This window comes from Protopterus annectens, chromosome 4.part1 (genome assembly GCF_019279795.1).
Source record: "Protopterus annectens isolate FY-2018-M chromosome 4.part1, PAN1.0, whole genome shotgun sequence".
Taxonomy (NCBI): Eukaryota; Metazoa; Chordata; order Ceratodontiformes; family Protopteridae; genus Protopterus; species Protopterus annectens.
This window is the reverse complement of record NC_056734.1, coordinates 843,033,694-843,052,571: the sequence shown is the minus strand read 5'-3', so window position 1 is coordinate 843,052,571 and position 18,878 is coordinate 843,033,694. Positions and strand designations below refer to the sequence as shown.

The following is an 18,878-nucleotide window of genomic DNA, read 5'->3' as shown; positions in this document are numbered from 1 at the left end:
AAACCTACAGCAAGGAACGTCGTGGTCTGGGCCTAAACAGGTGATGCAGTAAGAATGAAAATCTCTTTGAGGTATTTGCTTTCCACAGGCAAGACAATTGTTAACTTTTTCTGACATCGGTTACAGCAAGAAAAACGGATCTCCAACGGGGTACTTAGCTTTAGAAGACTTCAGGTTTGAAACTCGAATAAAGAAATTTTCAGGTTGCGGCCGACCAGCATTTGCGAACTGCTTCTACTTCGGGCTCCACACAGCAAGAAAAGCTGATGTAATGGCATCAGCATTATGTTTTATACCCCTGACGGCCTGACGTCATGGAAGAAATGACAGCATCCCATGCAGAAATCCCAAGACTCTGGTATTTGGGCTGACTGAGGGCTACCTGCAGGCAGATAACCCAAGTGTGATGACTGCAATAATGAAACATTACATTTATTCACTCTGTTGCATCAACGATTCAGCTGACTTGAACAATTGTTCTCAGTTAAACACAGAAAATATGTAATCTGTAGTAAATGCAGATGCAAAGCTGTTCAGTGCTTTTGTATCTACACTGTACCTTTCACAACATAATTCTCAGCTGTGAATGCGGCTTTTCTCTTAACACTGCTCCGTTTAAAAACCCTGTGATCAGCAGCATGTTACCGTGCTTCTGGGACAATTCTAAGTACCATTCAATCTACACAGGCATTAAAGGTACCAGGAAGTGCTTACAACTTGTAGAAATTAACAACACTTTCAGTAATCCTCCAAACACATTTTACAAGTAAAAGAGTGAAAAACAACTGAAAAGTACAAGAAGGTTACAAAGTCACACAGTAATTTAAACAGTTTTATTTTCTTTACATAAAACTCAAACGGGAAATTGTATACATAGAGTAAGGTTAATTAAGGGTATCTTACAAAGCAGTACAGGCCAAACATTGTACACCTAAATAACTGAACACAAATCCTCATCAATGTATGGTGTTATATAACTTTAAAAATAATTTATAGCAAATATAAAAACAAATTGCTTTTCACTCATAGTATAACTTATGTTAAAAATATACTTTCATTGAAAGGGTGCTGTACAATAAATTATAAACAGAAAAGTGAGTACTTTTTAGCATAAAACATGATTTTTTACTTTCTCATTAAATAATTTAAGCAAGCATCTGAAAGAACAAATAAAATGAAAAGTGCTTCATATATTCTCATCAAAGGAGTGACTACTTCCTCTATAAGGAAATAGGTTAAAATACATGTAAACATTTTATGGGCAACAGTCCATAGCACAACCTGAACCTGATCTGATCTTTCTAAATTAATTCCTGACAAGAATGGCCAGGTTACATTTGCCTGGAAACCCTCCTGCAGTCTGTATATGTTTTGCACCATGAATTAGATTCAACATTTCAGTCCATTTTAGATTATAAACATTCCATTAAGGCATTCTGTGCTTGTATGCAAATGTGGCTCTATTTGTCCTTGGAGAGAGGATGAACATACTTTTTTATTGTCTTCTCACTTTCAATCTTCAGTTCCTCAATGTGAGCATCCAGGCAAGTGAGCAGCTGCTGGGAACGAACCTCTTCTTCTTCAAGGAATCTTGTTGATACAGCATCTACAGGTGAAACTGACAAAGGGTACTGGATACAGGTTGGGGGAGACAGGATAGAAACAGAACAACATGTTACCTCAATATGAAGCAAAGTCTCCACACAAAAGAAACATTATATTGATTTCCAAAAGGATGTTTAAATTAAAAGTATATCCTCAACCAAATCTAGGCCTAAAGGTCAAACCTGATAAAAAGAAAGTTGAGATCTGTAACAATTCAGTGTATCCCAGAACTTCTGAGGTAACCTCCTTAAATGAGACCTAACTGGTGGAATTACAATGACTTCTTGCTTTGCACATAAAACTATGTCAAGTCCTGCATCTCATAAGCCACATCATTTGTGGGCCATACAGATACCCCCTCTGCCTGAGTTAAAGGACCACTTTGGATAGATACTGAAAAAAATTTTTTTTAATCCTGCCATGAAGATCTACATAGTGTTTTAAACCTGCTTGCAGCACAATTAGTATTTTTTAATTCAAATGCCCTCATGAAAATCTTAATGTGATCATGTTTCCTTGGAAGGTTACTCATTGCCAATAATGCACTATTAGGTCACAGCTAATAAGACTAATTCTCCCACAACAGCTACTTTCACTTAGAATGGAAAAAATTAAAATACTGTTATTTTGAGAATCCTTGGTAAAGTGGTGTTGACTGGTTTACACCGACTCTTATTTGTTTATATATATATATATATATATATATATATATATATATATATATATATATATATAGATACACACACACACACACACACACATATATATATACATACATACATATATACACACACACAACATATATGAAACATAGTCTACAAAAAGTAATGGAACAGACACTTTTTCACTTTAAAAAAAAAAGAAGCATTTTGTGAGTTTTGTGTCCTGTCTTCCTTCCACCTTCCATACAAAAGTTAGCCAGAGTATATTTCCTGGCTTGCAAATCTCAGTTAACCAGTAAGTTGATCTAAGTGGTTATCAGGTCTCTCCATTATCAAATTAAAAAAATACTCAGTAGAGTTTATGGTCCCCAATGAGGAAAAGAATGCACATGCCAATGACAGTGCACAATTAAAGAACATTTTTGTAGTCTGAATAGCTTCATGACCAAGAGGTTGTGAAGCTACAGATACCCTAATATGTGTGTTTTCCTTGGCAGCAAACTATCAAATGTGATAGGTAAAAATGATATAACAGCTAGGGAGACAAACCGCTAAAGAAAGTACCGTGAAATTTCACTCAGCGCCAACATGGTATGCACTGAGGAATCTGACTAGAAGAGAAATGCCACAGAAAGGAAGAAACTATAGTTTTTTTTTAAACTGCGGAAGTATGGATTATACTATATGGTGGGATATCCACTCTGAAGAAAGGAAACATTGTGCTTAGTGCCTTGATGTCCTTTACGGGGCACGATCAACACCAACCCCACAACATTTCTGAAGTTAAATCTTCACAAAGCCGATTTATTTATTCATAAATGCTGTTAAATAAACTATTTTATAATTATATACATAAATGAAGTCCAGAAGGAACAGCCATGCTCGAAGGGGGACATGGTAGATAAAAGGTAATCATTGTCAGCATTCCAAATGTAATACTTATGAAAAAGGTAAGTATTCATATACAGTAAATGATGCAATTTTAATCTTAGAAATTTCTTGAGATGGGAGCTAAACAGTGGGACAAAAAAGCAGTTTATATACAAAATCTGCAGAGATGTAGACAAGTTGATACAAAGAAGTGTCCATGCTTGAATGTACTAAAAACAGTACTGCTTCACAGAAGGGAAGTACAACATACAGTAAGTTTTAAATGTGTGAATTACCAAGTATCCAAACTCAAAACAGCCACAATGCATTCCTAAAATAGGAACTACAGACATTACTCCTCTAGAGCAGGGTCATTTCATTGTTTATGACAGGTTAGCAGGGTTCTTTGTGACATCACATAATGCACTTAGCCAGACTTGGCATTTGTTTGCCTTCTGGCTTCTCTTGCAAACAGAAAGAAAATATAGCAGTATGTGGTGGTTCCTTAACACTGACAAGAAAGAATCAGAGCAGCCTGTAAATGTCAAAATAATGGAACAGAAATTCAGTAGTCTTTTATGTCTCTAAAAAAAGACCAGAAGATATCTGAGGAAATTCAAAAGGACCATGGACACTACCTTTGAGTACAAGTAACGGTTAGTCATCTGTGATGCCAAGCCCCGTACCTGCACAAAAAAAAAAAAAAAAAGAATAATAAAATCATTAAAATCCTGATGCCTGGTAACCCTTCTGGCAGAACTGACTGTTTTTAAAGATACAAAATTTACAAAAGAAGAGGCTAGTGGAAATGGAGGCAACATCATCTCACATTAGTAAAACTCACATTCCAAGAATGAAAGGACGTAAGTGTGGAGGGCAAGACCCAGAAGTTCTCTGGTCAACTTATGCTGAGACACTAGGCCACGAAAATGCAACAAGGCTTAAGGATGCAACTTCACCAAACAATGTTGGAAAAAAAATTTGCACATATGTAACATTTAATCACAATGTGTTTACACAAACTAACACTAGCATGTGACTGTGCAGTAATCGCCTGTGTGCTGGCAGGAAATGCTCACACCTTATGGGAAGGGAATTGAAAACAAGGATGAAATGACAATCTACTGTTGTGAGGAATACTGCAGACGATTGTACTATAATTACTCTCATGCTTGTCTTCACAGCTGACCCATAATGAATTCATTGGCCAGGAGAAGGAGCTGCTAGCAACCCTTGGATGACTGTCACAGCAAAACTGCACTTGTAATCCAAATATAAGCTGATTTATAATGCTTGGAGAAGATGCACAGTAAAGACCAGGCTGCTGCTGCAATAGCCACAAAATAAAGCTGCAAAATTTTGAGTACTTACTGTGGGTCTTTGAATGGGCTTACCCTATGTGTCCTAACAGAAGCTTAAGCATCCACAAAGTCATACTGAAACGATTTGTTTACCTAAAGGCAGTTTGAAATATTAGGTGTAAACAAGTAAAAAGCTGATCAGATTCCCTAATTTTCTAATCTTGCCTATGCAAGTAAAATGCTGTCTCTTGGAATTTATAAGATGCTACATTCATCTGGATGTTTCAGGAGGGTAAAAAGACAGGAACTTGGATTTTTTAATTCAGAATAATTCTACCATGACCAAATGCATAAAAGAAAGGTTAGCTTAAAAAAACTATGTTCTCCATACGCAAAGCAATGTATGAATCTGAATACATAAAATAATGCAACTCCCCAAGCAGAAGTGACAAGTAACAGAAGGTCCATTTTCTTTTAAGACACTACAAAATGCTATATATGCAGCCTTAAAAGGAGGTTTCATTATTCTTTTCAATATCAAATTCAACTCAGTTATTAAGAATTGGGTCCTCAGGAGGGCCAGGATGACAAAAAAACTTTTACAAACACTTTCACTGTGGGAAGTGAAACTAAACACAAGCTGTCACGGTGGGATCAAAATGTGTACCTGCAGAAGCAATAAATCGTTATCAGCAAAGTACTGGGTATTTTTCCCATTCAGGTAAGTAAGGCTTTCAAGCAGCAGGCATCCTTGCTTCCTGCAAAACTTTAACCATGGAGGAAAAATTATTCTTGTCGGGTATCAAAATCGCAGCCTCCCAGCTCTACAAATGAGGTGAGATGGCAGACATGTAACACCTGCCCTGCCTGGCATCCCAGGAATAAGTCTGCAGTTAATTCCTTTGTTAGGTACTATTACAGCAACATTGGATTTTTGAGAAACTCAACTATGGCAGAGATAAGAACCTCCAGGTACAAGTGTCTCAAGAACAGTTACCAAACATGCCTCAATTAGTGTGAAAACATCCTCACAAAAAAGTGAGGTATTCTGCATCATCACAATTATATGACATTGACAAAAACGCCTGGTATGAGTCTGGGCTGGAGAATACATTATTTAAACAAGTATATCAAATATGGTATCCTATCATGTTTTGAGTAATTTTGTACTCTTACTACAGAAGACTGTTTAGCAGAGCCTTTAGAATAATGCTTGCTGCAACTGTTAATTTGTTTTTATTTGAATAACTCCAGCAGTAGTGACATATACTGAAAGGTGGGGTTTTTTTTTGGATTCCTATCAGCTGACCGAAGACACAGGTTAGAAAATGCGACTTGGTCGAGCTGTAAATGCCAAAATGGTAAAATATCGAAGCAGCATGTAAGCGAATTCTTTCCCTGGGAAAGAATTTGCTTGGTCGCTTCGGTAGTTTGCCATTTTCGGCACTGTATTGCGGTCTCGGAATTGGTATATTTAAGTAGGGGATGTGTGTTGGGCACAGCCCTCCACATCAGGGGGGCGAAGCCCCCGATTTAATATCATGTATTAAAGTGTTTTCTTTTTTTTTTTTTTTTTTTGTTGGAACAGCAATTTTTTTCCCTTGGGAAAAAAAATCACTGTTCTGACAGTTCGGTTTTGTAAGCTTTAGTTTACATGGGGTCGATTAATCACTGTTCGCTAACCTAAGCGTTCAGTGATCTAATATAGACCCAATATTTTACCACTGAATTCTGCATAGGGATAAAAGGCATTAAGTGAGGCATGTTTATAATATTACTCTATTTTCGTACTGAAGTTCTTTTTTTCTTTTTCAATTCATCACTCAAACATTTTTTAGCAGGAGGCTCAATACAAACACCACTAAAAAGCACATCTATACAACCCTAGTGAACCAATGTATACCCTTTATCACTATACTCAGTTTCATCAAACTGCCTACACAAAGCCACTTAAACAGATGCCAGTACAGTAGAGAGAAACAGGGAGAAAATAAATCATTGCAGAAATACTCAAAAAGCAGCAAGCCTTTTAAAGAAGAAACAAAGAACTTCATTGAACCCTACATAAACTGACATCAAGAAAAAATCACCATAATTCAAGAGCACTGAAGCAGAACCAATTTCACCTCCACAGTCATCAGAAACCTACAGATGAATGACCCTCCAACTTCAGCCTTCACTCTGCTTACTGACAGTATACTCAAATAGATAACAATATACTTAACAGATACACAAGAATGAACGATCTACAATTACATTTTGATTCATAACTTCCTGACACAAGAAATAATTTCAGTCTTCTAAACTCAGCAGAACCTCTAAGAAAACAATAAGGGGTATAAACAGACATAAAATAACTTTCCTTAGATACCTATTCTTAAGTATGCATCTCATAAATGAAATACATAGCAGTGAACAAAACAAGCATTCTACAAAGAAACTAGAAAATAGCTATGGCATGTTAGAAAATGGGTGATCTGTAGATCGGCACCCTGATTGGAGAATGAACATTTTCCAGCAGGGTGTTACTCTACAGATAATACCTGCTGAAAAACAAGTCCACCGCTTCATGGCAGCATATTAATAAGCTGCTGTGGAGTTCAAACTGAAAGAAAGCTAATGGGAGCCATTATTTTTCACTCACTAAGCAGAGCTTCTGGTGTTTAGTGAGTGTGAAATTAAAACAAAAAAATTAAAAAGAGTGTGTGTGTGTGTGTGTGTGTGTGTGTGTGTGTGTGTGTGTGTGTGTGTGTGTAAGTGTGAGAGAGATCTATTGCATTTTACACTCGCTAAACAGTGCTTTTATTTCCACAATAACACACTCCCTATTGGGCATCATTACTTGCATAAAATCTCAAGATCTAGCAACATTCATTTAAAAACATTAACCAGCAGAGAAGTAAATTATCAGCCCAGGAAACTCCAAGCAAAAATTTCGGGATGGAATGTTCAATTGAAGCGGTCTTCCGATAAATGCCTTTTTCAGAATTAGGAAGTTGCAGACAGTCCCACTCAGATCTAAAGAACTAAAAATAAAATATATTTCACAACAGACATTCAACTTCTTTTAGTAAAATAACAGGTTGTCAAGGAAACTGGACTGTGTCTCCTATACAGTAATTATATCTTCATGTTTTCTTCTTGCTAAGTGTCACATAGTAGTTGTTCTGAACTGTGTTCTGCCTCCAGTCAAATGACTAATTACAGAAATGAATTTGTCACTGTAGATATTTATTTATTTATTTACATTTGTTGACTGGGAAAATCCGACTGGACACAGGTTCTTTTTCAGCAGAGGCCTGGGGAGAAAAGCTCCACAATCACCTTCTTCTTTCGGCTTTTCCCGGTTAGGGGTCGCCACAGCGGATCAACTGTCCGCTCATGATTGGCAGTAGAGTTTTACGGTGTCGAGTTGCCAGTCTGGCGCCCTACCTTCCACGGAAGGAACACACACATGCACTCATGCCTAGGGCCAATTTAGAGTGTCCAATCCACCTACAGCATGTCTTTGGGATGTGGGAGGAAATCGGTGCACCCGGAGGAAACCTACGCGACCACAGGGAGGACATGCAGACTCCGCACAGAAGGCAACACAGCCGAGGATCGAACCAGAGAACCTCTTGCTGTGAGGCAACAACACTAACTGCTGCACCACCGTGGCCACCCTGAAAAGCTCCACAATAAAAACAACAATTAATTACAAGTTACAAGAAGTATAAGTTGGTTTTGTTTAACAATAGTAGTAAACAGTTATAGTTCAAAATTAAATTATTTAGTTAAAGGGTATATTGTATCAATTGTACACTTATATTGACACTTACTGACACTTATTGACATATTGACACATTATTGACATATTGACACTTGTATTGTACAGATATTGTATTGATTCACTTCATTGCTGTTCTTCTCTATGTTGACCTTTGACCTTAAGTATCATGTATTTATAATCAAGTGTGTAGGCAGGTACAGGACATTTTTCAACCACTATCCAAACCATAACAGACAATGACAGCATAACAATAAAACATCAAAACAGACAAAGAGGCAATGTGGCCTTAATATAAACCATATATTGAAATTTAATAAATATGTTGCCAAAATGGCATAAGTATAAAACATATGTCAACTAACACATTTAATGCAGTAACTGGCTACATGATGCACCTTGCAATATGATAATTTAACAGCTATATAAATATCATACAAAAGAGTTCACAGCATCAATTTAAATATTCTCCGACGTGTAAGACACATAACAGTAAGGAGTTGTAAAAAATGACAGAAAGCAAGTGGGGAATACTTAGAAGAGGAACTGTGTTAGCCAGCACCTCTGAAACCATCACATTTATACTCCTGAGCTAAATGTGCCTTCAGCTTGGACATAAATTGACAGAGATATTCCAAGGAATAGATTTCCATAGGTAGCTGGCTGGTTCAACAAAGCAGAAGCAAGCTTGAAGAAAGATTTTCACAAGTAACAAGGGAGAAAGGGGTGGTCTGGTTAATTTGATGGTGCCATCACCTGGTTTAAGATGATTTGTGCTTATGTAGTTTCTTTGCAAGGGGAAGGCAAAAAACTTCCTCAAACATTTAATGATTAAAGTCTTTAGAAGGAAATGTAATCTGGCTGGGATAGGTTTCTCTTATGATCTTTCACTTCATGGGATATGCCCAAAGAATGAAAGTCTAAGTCTTGTCATTTGAGCTTCCAGGGAATACTTAAGTTTTATTTCCAAAGACAACTATAAGGCATTCTATAGCTATGTTAAGAATCTAAATGGCAATGCTCAGATCTGCTCTGAGCTACAACAGAATGGCATTAATATGCTGATCTCAAGGATATTGCCAATATCCCAGCAGATCGATTCAGTGCCAACTTCATCCCCCCCTTACCCCCTAAAAGGCTCATCTCAATACTGAAATACTGCCAAATTCCAGTAATAATGGCCACACAGGTAAAAACCGCAATCTCCAAAGCTAAGAATATAGCATCCATGGGAGCAGACGACATCCTGGGCTGTGTACTACATGAACTACAAAATGAACTGGCACCTCACCTAAGTGTCATGTTTAATCATAGCCTCACCTCAGGCTTCATGCCCACTGAGTGGCACACAGCTACAGTTATCCCATTCCACAAGGGGGGATCCACCTTAGATCCTGGGAACTACCGCCCCATCAGTCTGACGAGCCTGATCTGCAAGGCCATGGAACATATTATCATGGAACTTATAAACAAAGACGTTGGCAACCTTCAAACACTGGACCCCACACAGATTGGATTAATGAAGGGCCAATCTTGTCGAATGAACTTGATTGACTTCTTCAAATCGGTCTCCAAAGCTCTGGACGAGGGTAAGGCAGTCCACACAGCCTATCTGGACCTCGCCAAGGCCTTCAACATCATCCTCCTCTCTGGAATCATAGATAAACTTACTAAGCTGGGCATTAATCCCTGCGTCACTCAATGGGTTGCCAACTGGCTTACTGACAGAACCCACACTGTAAAAGTAGCTGACTCCAAATCCAGCTCCAGACAAATGACAAGTAGAGTACCTCAGGGTTCAGTCCCGAGACTGCTCTTGTTTGGCATCTACTTCTCTAAAGTACAGGCCAACTCTAAGGGACTCTGGCTAACAAAGTTCGCAGATGACTGCAAACTGGGAGCCATTATTAAATCCCCAAATGATGTGGATATTCTACAAAACGGCCTTACAGAAACAGATGCTTGGTGCCAGAGCCATGGGCTCAAGCTCAATCCCAAGAAGTGTATAGTTATCCCCTTTGGGAAAAAACATGTACCCATGAATTACCACATATGTGGTAGTACACTAAACACCGAAAGAGTGATAAGTGACTTCAAGATACAGGTGGACAGTGGTCTCACCTTCGATAACTACATCGCCACAACAGTCAGGAAATCCTTCTATGTGGCACATCTCATCACTAAGGGCTTTTCATCCAGAAAAAAGGAGGTCATTGTCCCACTGTACCCATCCCTCATTAGACCCATTACAGAATACAATGCCCCGTTTGGTATGTACTTCAAGACATCTGCAACAACTGGAAAGGCCACAGAAATACCTCACTAAAAGAATCACAGGCCTAAAGCAGATGCCCTATGCTGACCATCTAAAAAAAACTCCAGCTATACTCTGTCGTATATCATTACTCAGAGGCAATCTCTGCTTAACATACAAGGCCATGTCAAACCCAGAGCTGTTGGACATGCCACACTTAAAGAAATCCCAATCCCTCAGAGCCGCATGCTCCAGGGATCTAAACCTTATCATCACAATGAACAAAACATGTTGGAGGGATAGGTTCCTGACCTGGAGACTCTCCATACTCTGGAATAGACTGCCCATACATGTCAAGCAAAGCACCTTTTTGGCCTTCTTAAAAAGGAACATTGACAATTGGATGAGAGACAGGAAATTCACCCCAGGGATCACATCAGTCACCCTGCTAGACAGGGTTCCAGGGAAGTAAATATTGTGGGAAGAAATAGACAGGGAATTGTTATGACTAGGCTTGTATAGGCCCTAGGGCTGATAGCCTAGTACCAACCTATGAACTAATATCAATTAACTTCTTTTTGGACAGTCCATGGCAAATGCAGTACTCTTCACCAACACCAGAATTCAAAGGCATCAATTTTCTTCCTCTCTTATTTCTTCACTGTCTTTCACACCCATATGATGTTACTGAAAATACCATATCTTGGGCAGCTCAAATATGAAAAGGATACATCTGTACACTTTAAGATCTTATCTAACTCATTCAACTCCATTTTCTTGACTGTTTTTCATTTCACTGCTGATTATTCTTTTTTTTATTTATTTCAAACTTCGCTGATGATTACTGACCCAAACAGGTTGAAATTGCCTGTGTTCATTCCCCTCCTCTAATCTGATAACTTCAAAAGGAAAATTATATGCATCCCTGAAGAATAATGTAAAGAAAAGAGCAATGAAACTAACAGGTCCAAGCTTTGTTCCTTTAGTGGTACACATTTAATGTTTCTTCTAATGGATCCTATTCAAGCTTTGGAAAAAGATGGGTGGACACTGCTCTCTCAACTTTTCAACTTACCTAGCTGTATCTATATGCTGAAATCATGTTCTGGATTAAAAGACACGATCAGAAGAAGGTCTTTAAGGGGTATCGGTTACATAGAAAAGATACAGCACAAAAAAAAAACAAGCACACTTTATAATTTTATTTAATTATTTATTATTTGTTGACAGGATTAGTCCCACTACACTACTGGAATTTTTTTAAGGAAGACCCAAGGTGATATTTCTACTACTAGAAGAAATATGGCCAGGGCATCAGGGAACTTCCCCTAACTCTTGGTACTTGGGGGAAGAGATTGGCTGCTACACATCCTCACTTCCTGTTTCTTGTCCAGGTGCGGAGGCAGCCATGAGGAACAGGGAAAAAATACGACTATTGACAGCCAAGGCAATTTCGATGTTAAATGTGTTAAAAATGAAGAAAATATGGTAGAATCACTACTAGAAAGGTTTTCAGGTGATATCGGAGCATAAAAAAAATATCTGCTGATGGTAACAAGATCAGGAAGGAGGTGGAGCTAAACGCAGTGGTGGAAATGAATTCAGAAGAAAATTTCCAGAAAAATCTGTTTGAAGTGGCAGAAATGGCAGAAACATGTGTTATTTCAATCCTCCAGTTGGAAGGGTTGTAGTATGAGCATCTAGTGGAGCTAATTAACCAGAGTGAGCCAAAAATTTGAACTGTTGTATCCTGAAGTGACATTACGGAAAAAATAGAAGAGGGAGAAAAAGAAAAATGAAAAACAGCCAGAGAAGGTTCCAGAAAAAAAGTCCTATGCTCAAACAGTGGAGGAAGGAACTAAGGAGAAGAGAGAGATGAAGGAAGTAAAGAAACTATACGTTGTTTGGGTGAGCAGTAAAAAAGAAAAAGGCCTGGACAGATATGATGTGTAGGACAATGTAACTGCACCTCTGGGAGTAAAAGCTGAAGAGGTAAGAGCTTTCATTTTAATTAATAAAGAAACTTTTTGTGACTTTGTTTCTTGAAACTGGTCAGGCTACGGAAACCTATTTGGGGAGCTATGGAAAAAAGAAAGCATACTTTCCGTGGTCAGAATATGTGGTGCATTCCTTTTTCAGACAAACAAAAAACAGAATTATGATTTAGTTTAGAACTGAAGTAGAATCAAATGAACTGAATGAATATTTGTTAACAATATATAAAGAAGTGTTGGACACTATTAAAATCTATGATGAAAGAGGACTATGAACTGGAGGTTGGAAATGTGGCATAATTTTGAAAATGGAAAATGCAATGCAATAAGTATACCTAGTACTATTAATATGCATGGCAGTAGAGATTTTGTAAGGTACACAGGACAACCAAAGACTTTTTGTCTATTTTGTGGAAAAAAGGATCAATTAATGAATTCGACAAAAAAAAAAAAGATGTTATGTATGTGGTCAGATAGGCCATAATGCAAAGAAACGTGAAGAGAAAGGTGGTAATACAGGATATTCATGGTTAGAATGAGAGGTAGAAATGCAAGAAAATGAATATGAAAATGAACATGATGGTGAAATTACACAAGAAAAAGATTTAAAAAATGTACAAGAACACAAAACACAAGTAAAAACACATAAAAGGTATTTAAATTTAAGGGGAAAGACAAAGAGAAGGAAAAAGAAAGAGACTGATGAAACAAGTGGAGAAGAGTCAGAGTGGCAAATAGTAAAAGGCAAGAGAAATTCAATAGGAAAGAGAGTTGGGGAAAGAAAAATATAATGGTTAAAGAAAATAAGAAAGGTAAGGAATAAGAAAATTATTTTAATAGCTGTTCTATAAAGCTGAAAATATTAGCTTTGAACGTGAACAGTATGAAGACTATTAAAAGCAGAATTAGTATTTTACAATACTGTGCTGCAGTATATATTCATTTAACAGTGTTAAAAGACATTAGAATATTAACAGAAAAAGAAAGGGTGCAGACAGAAAAACTTTGGAATGGTACTGTTACTTGGAATATAGGCAAAGAAACATGCCGAGGTATATGTATTATGCCAAGAAAATATAAAACTATTAGATATTACAATAGTAGATCTGGGCTGAATAACAGTAGTGGATTTAAGATGGAAAACATATGTATATAGACTAATAGCTTTATATGTAACAAAAAAGAAAGCAAAACAATGTTTAAAAGTATACTTAATTATGTCTGTGTTAACATGAATATAATAATGGCAGGTGACTGTAATTTGAGAAATCAAAGGTATAGTTGTGATGTTAAAATGATTACTGAAATTATGAAAGGTGGAAAATTAAAAATATGGGAAAGTAAATACTGGACTTATAAAAGAAATAAAATTAAGACAGAAATTGATTATTTTTATATCAGAAGGTCTAAAAATTTCTCTAAAAGAGAATGTTGTTAGTGCATATGCTCCACAAGTTGGGTGTGCGATGGATGAGAAAGAGAAATTATGGAGTGAGTTGGATGAAGTTGTGATGAGTGTACCCAAGGGTGGGAGACTAGTGATTGGAGCGGACTTTAATGGGCATGTTTGTGAAGTGAACAGAGGGGATGAAGAAGTGATGGGTAGGTATGGTGTTAAGGAGAGGAATGCAGAAGGTCAGATGATTTTGGATTTTGCGAAAAGGATGGACATGGCTGTAGTGAATACGTATTTTAAGAAGAGGGAGGAGCATAGGGTGACGTACAAGAGTGGAGGAAGATGCACACAGGTGGATTATATCCTATGTAGGAGGACCAGTCTGGAGGAGATTGGAGACTGTAAAGTGGTGGCAGGGGAAAGTGTAGTTAAGCAGCATAGAATGGTTGTCTGTATGATGACGTTGGTGATCAAGAAGAGGAGGAGGAGTGTGAAAGCAGTGCCAAGGATTAAATGGTGGAAGTTAAAAAAGGGTGATTGTGAAGTGGAGTTTAGGGAAGAGTTACGACAGGCACTGGGAGGCAGTGGAGAGTTACCGAATAGCTGGGTAACTACAGCAGAACTAGTAAGGGAGACTGCTAGAAAGATGCTTGGTGTGACATCTGGACAGAGGAAGGAGGACAAAGAGACCTGGTGGTGGAGTGAGGAAGTACAGGAGAGTATACAGAGGAAGAGGCTGGGAAGAAGAAGTGGGATTGTCAAAGAGATGAAGAAAGAGAGAGGTGGCGAAAGCTAAGGATAAGGCGTATGGAGAGTTGTATGAGAGATTGGACACTAAAGAGGGAGAAAAGGACCTGTACCGATTGGCTAGACAGAGGGACAGAGCTGGGAAAGATGTGCAACAAGTAAGGGTGATAAAGGATAGTGAGGGAAAGGTACTCACAAGAGAGAAGAGTGTGTTGAGTAGATGGAAAGAGTATTTTGAGAGGCTGATGAATGGAGAGAATGAGTGAGAGAGAAGGTTGGATGATGTGGGGATAGTGAATCAGGAAGTGAAACAGATTAGCAAGGAGGAAGTAGGGACAGCTATGAAGAGGATGAAGAATGGAAAGGCTGTTGGCCCAGATGACATCCCAATGGAAGCATGGAGGTGCTTAGGAGAAATGGCAGTGGAATTTTTAACTAGATTGTTTAATGAAATTTTGGAAAGTCAGAGGATGCCTGAGGAGTGGAGAAAAAGTGTTTTGGTGCCTATCTTTAAGAATAAGGGTGATGTGCAGAGCTGCAGTAACTACAGAGGGATAAAATTCATCAGTCACAGCCTGAAGTTATGGGAGAGAGTAGTAGAAGCTAGGTTAAGAAGGGAGGTGATGATTAGTGATCAGCAGTATGGTTTCATGCCAGGAAAGAGCACTACAGATGCGATGTTTGCTCTGAGAGTGTTATTGAAGAAATACAGAGAAGGTCAGAAGGAGTTGCATTGTGTCTTTGTAGACTTGGAGAAAGCATATGACAGGGTGCCTAGAGAAGAGTTGTGGTATTGTATGAGGAAGTCGGGAGTGGCAGAGAAGTATGTAAGAGTGGTACAGGATATGTACAAGGGTAGTGTGACAGTGGTGAGGACTGCAGTGGGAGTGACAGATCCGTTTAAGGTGGAGGTGGGATTACATCTAGGATCAGCTCTGAGTCCTTTCTTATTTGCAGTGGTGATGGACAGGTTGACAGATGAGATCAGACAGGAGACCCCGTGGACTATGATGTTTGCAGATGACATAGTGATCTGTAGTGAGAGTAGGAATTAGGTTGAGGAGACTCTGGAGAGGTGGAGATATGCTCTAGAGAGCAGAGGAATGAAGGTCAGCAGGGCTAAGACAGAATATATGTGTGTAAATGAGAGGGAGGGTAGAGGAATGGTGAGGATGCAGGGAGTAGAGTTGGTAAAGGTGGACGAGTTTAAATACTTGGGATCAACAGTTCAGAGTAATGGTGAATGTGGAAGACAGGTGAAGAAGAGAGTACAGGCAGGGTGGAATGGGTGGAGAAGAGTATCAGGAGTGATTTGTGACAGACGGGTACCAGTAAGAGTGAAAGGGAAGGTCTACAAGACAGTAGTGAGACCAGCTATGTTATATGGGTTGGAGACAGTGGCATTGACAAAAAGGCAGGAGTCAGAGCTGGATGTGGCAGAGTTAAAGATGTTAAGATTTGCACTCGTGACTAGGATGGATAGGATTAGGAATCAGTATATTAGAGGGTCAGCTCATGTTGGACAGTTTGGAGACAAAGCAAGAGAGACGAGACTGCATTGGTTTGGACATGTGCTGAAGAGGGATGATGGGTATACAGGGAAAAAGATGCTAAGGATGCAGCTGCCAGGTAAGAGGAAAAGAGGAAGGCCTAAGATAAGGTTTATGGACGTGGTGAGAGAGGACAAGCAGGCGGTTGGTGTGACACAGCAAGATGCAGAGGATAGGAAGAAATGGAAAGAGATGATCCGCTGTGGCGACCCCTAACGGGAAAAGCCGAAAGATGACGACGATGATAAAAAGAATGAATTAAAAAGAATCTGAATCAGGAGAAAAAGAAATTATAGAATTATGACAATAACATATTAGTACGAGAAAACTTTATGAAAATTGGACAATTTGGTGGACTCAATTTAAAAAGAAATACAAAAAGTATTTTTAAAATGCATAGAAAAGGAAAGAATAAAAAATTAATACAAAATATTAAGTCAGAAATATTTAAAGATTTAATAGGAAAAATAAATGTTATGAAAAAGAAAAAAATTATATAGAAGAAATCAGGATATGATTAATCAATTATTGTTTAAGCAAAAATATTGTTTGCAAGGAAAAAAGAAGTAGCAGCACCATATATATGTAAGATACTATAAGATAAAGATAAGATAGATGAAGGAAAGATATGGGAGAATTCAAAAAATAAAGAAGGGAAACAAGCTAAAAAACAAGAATATATGAAATAATTAAAGAATATCTATTAGATTTGTATAGTAAAAAAGAAGGTAACATAGAAGAAATTTACAAGGGAGGAATTAAATAAGGAAGATAATGAATATTTAGAAAAATAAACGAGTTGAATGAGATTTTGAAAGATATTAATGTTGATTCAGTGACAGGTTTGGATGGAATTGAATATAGTGTATAAAGAAATGTATGATTGGCAAAAAAATGGTGTTTATAAAGTAACAAATCAGTGGCTAGAAAAAAGAATTAAGTATAAAGAAATTTGCACAGGTGTGATGAAATTTATATTAAAAAAGGAGATAAAGATGAAATAAAAAACTGGAGACCAATTACAATGAATAACACAAACTATAACATTTTCAGGAGAATAGTAAAGCACAGTTGTGTACACTTACCATAAATGTAGATGTTCGAGTGTATTCACTGTTGCAGTCATCACATTTGGGTTATCTGCCTGCAGGTAGCCCTCAGCCGGCCTGAATACCAGAGTCTTCAGATTTTTGCGTCGAATGCTGTCGCTTCTTCCATGACGTAAGGTCGTCAGGGGTATAAAGCATGCATCCGATGCCATTACATCAGTTTTTCTCGCCCTAGATGTCAGGTGCCCCCACAACAGGAAGCAATTATATGGTATGTAACACCCCAGCAAAAAGCAAATACACAAGATATAATTTATGCTAAACAAGACGGAAAGATAGAGTCAAAAAAAGTCAGGGGGGCTGGAGGGAGGTTAACCAGGACTGCAACAGTGAATACACTTGAACATCTACATTTATGGTAAGTGTACACAACTGTACTATGTTCTTCATGTTTCACTGTTGCAATCTTCACATTTGGGTTGATTCCCAAAGCTAAGGAAGGGTGGAGGCAGTTAAAGAGCATTAGGTCTAGCAATCAGGCCCTGTAAGACTGCTGTGGCAAATCCAGCTCTGGATTTAGAAAAGATAGGCAGGTGGCAATGCTTGGTGAAAGTGTGTACAGTGCTCCAGGTAGCAGCTTCCAGGATGTCCCTGGTAGGGACTCCTCTGAGAAATGCCGTAGAGGTAGATGCAGCCCTGGTGGAATGTGATCTTATCCCCTGTGGGGTAGGTTTTCCAAGGTGCTTGTAGCAGAAATGGATGCAATGTGCTATCCATTTGGAAATGGTTTGCTTTGAAATGGCCTTCCCCTCTGCCCCTGCAGCAAAGCTAACTAGCAGTTGGTCAGATTTTCTGAGAGGCTTAGTTCTGTCCAAATAGAATGTAAGCTGTCTGTGCACGTCCAGAGAATGCAGTATCCTTTCCCCCTTACTGAGGATTAGGGAAAAAACAGGCAAATGAATGCAATGGTTTAGAGCCACACTAGACACCACCTTGGGCATAAAGGATGAATTAGTCCTGAGGGAAACCCTGTCTGCATGGAAGATAATGAAGGGTTCCACTGCCATGAGGGCCTGCAGTTCAGGCACTCTTTTTGCTGAAGTGATGGCTAGAAGTAAGGCTGTTTTCCAAGAAAGGAATTTCAACTCTGTTGTAGCAGCTGATTCAAAGGGGGAAGAGTGAGTTTTTCCAGTACAAAGTTAAGGTCCCAGGCTGGAGTGGGAGCTCTCCTGGGGGGGGGTCTTAAATATTTGTGCCATTTTTCCATAGGAGGGTGGCTTAATACTCCCTGCTTTGGAAGTGGGAGCCTCCCACTGCTTAGATCTGTGCATAGCCAGAGACTGAAGTCTTGGTGGTCTGCTGCTCCTGGGTTTGGACTGAAAAGGCCTGGAAGGGACTGGAAAAGACCAGTTCTTTGAAGGCCAATGCCTACTGAATCTAGGAGGCTGTACTTGTAAGAAATCTTTAACAGTATGCATATATTTAGCTTTCTCCTCCATCCTTTTGAGGATGACTTCTGCTTTGTTGCCAAAAAGGCGGTCTTAGTTTAATGGTGCAAAACCCAAAAAAAGCACTATACGTTGCAAGTCCAATACCTTCTTTATTATAACTCCAAATGAATTAAGCACTTTCGTCAGTTAAAACTTGACTTCATCAGAATTAAATACAAAAGATAAAACCC

At 38.5% G+C, this 18,878-nt stretch overlaps 1 protein-coding gene across 3 annotated transcripts in view; it reads right to left on the bottom strand.

The window, feature by feature from the left end:
• Window positions 1–818: 818 nt before the first annotated feature.
• The window catches only part of CEP63 (centrosomal protein 63), a 673,466-nt gene continuing 655,406 nt past the window's right edge, over window positions 819–18,878 (bottom strand). For all 3 annotated transcript variants that reach the window (XM_044070624.1, XM_044070622.1, XM_044070623.1), the window contains exon 15: window positions 819–1,631. In XM_044070624.1, the coding sequence (XP_043926559.1) occupies window positions 1,461–1,631 (171 nt within the window). In that variant the 3' untranslated portion in view covers window positions 819–1,460. The remainder of the gene's footprint in view (window positions 1,632–18,878) is intronic.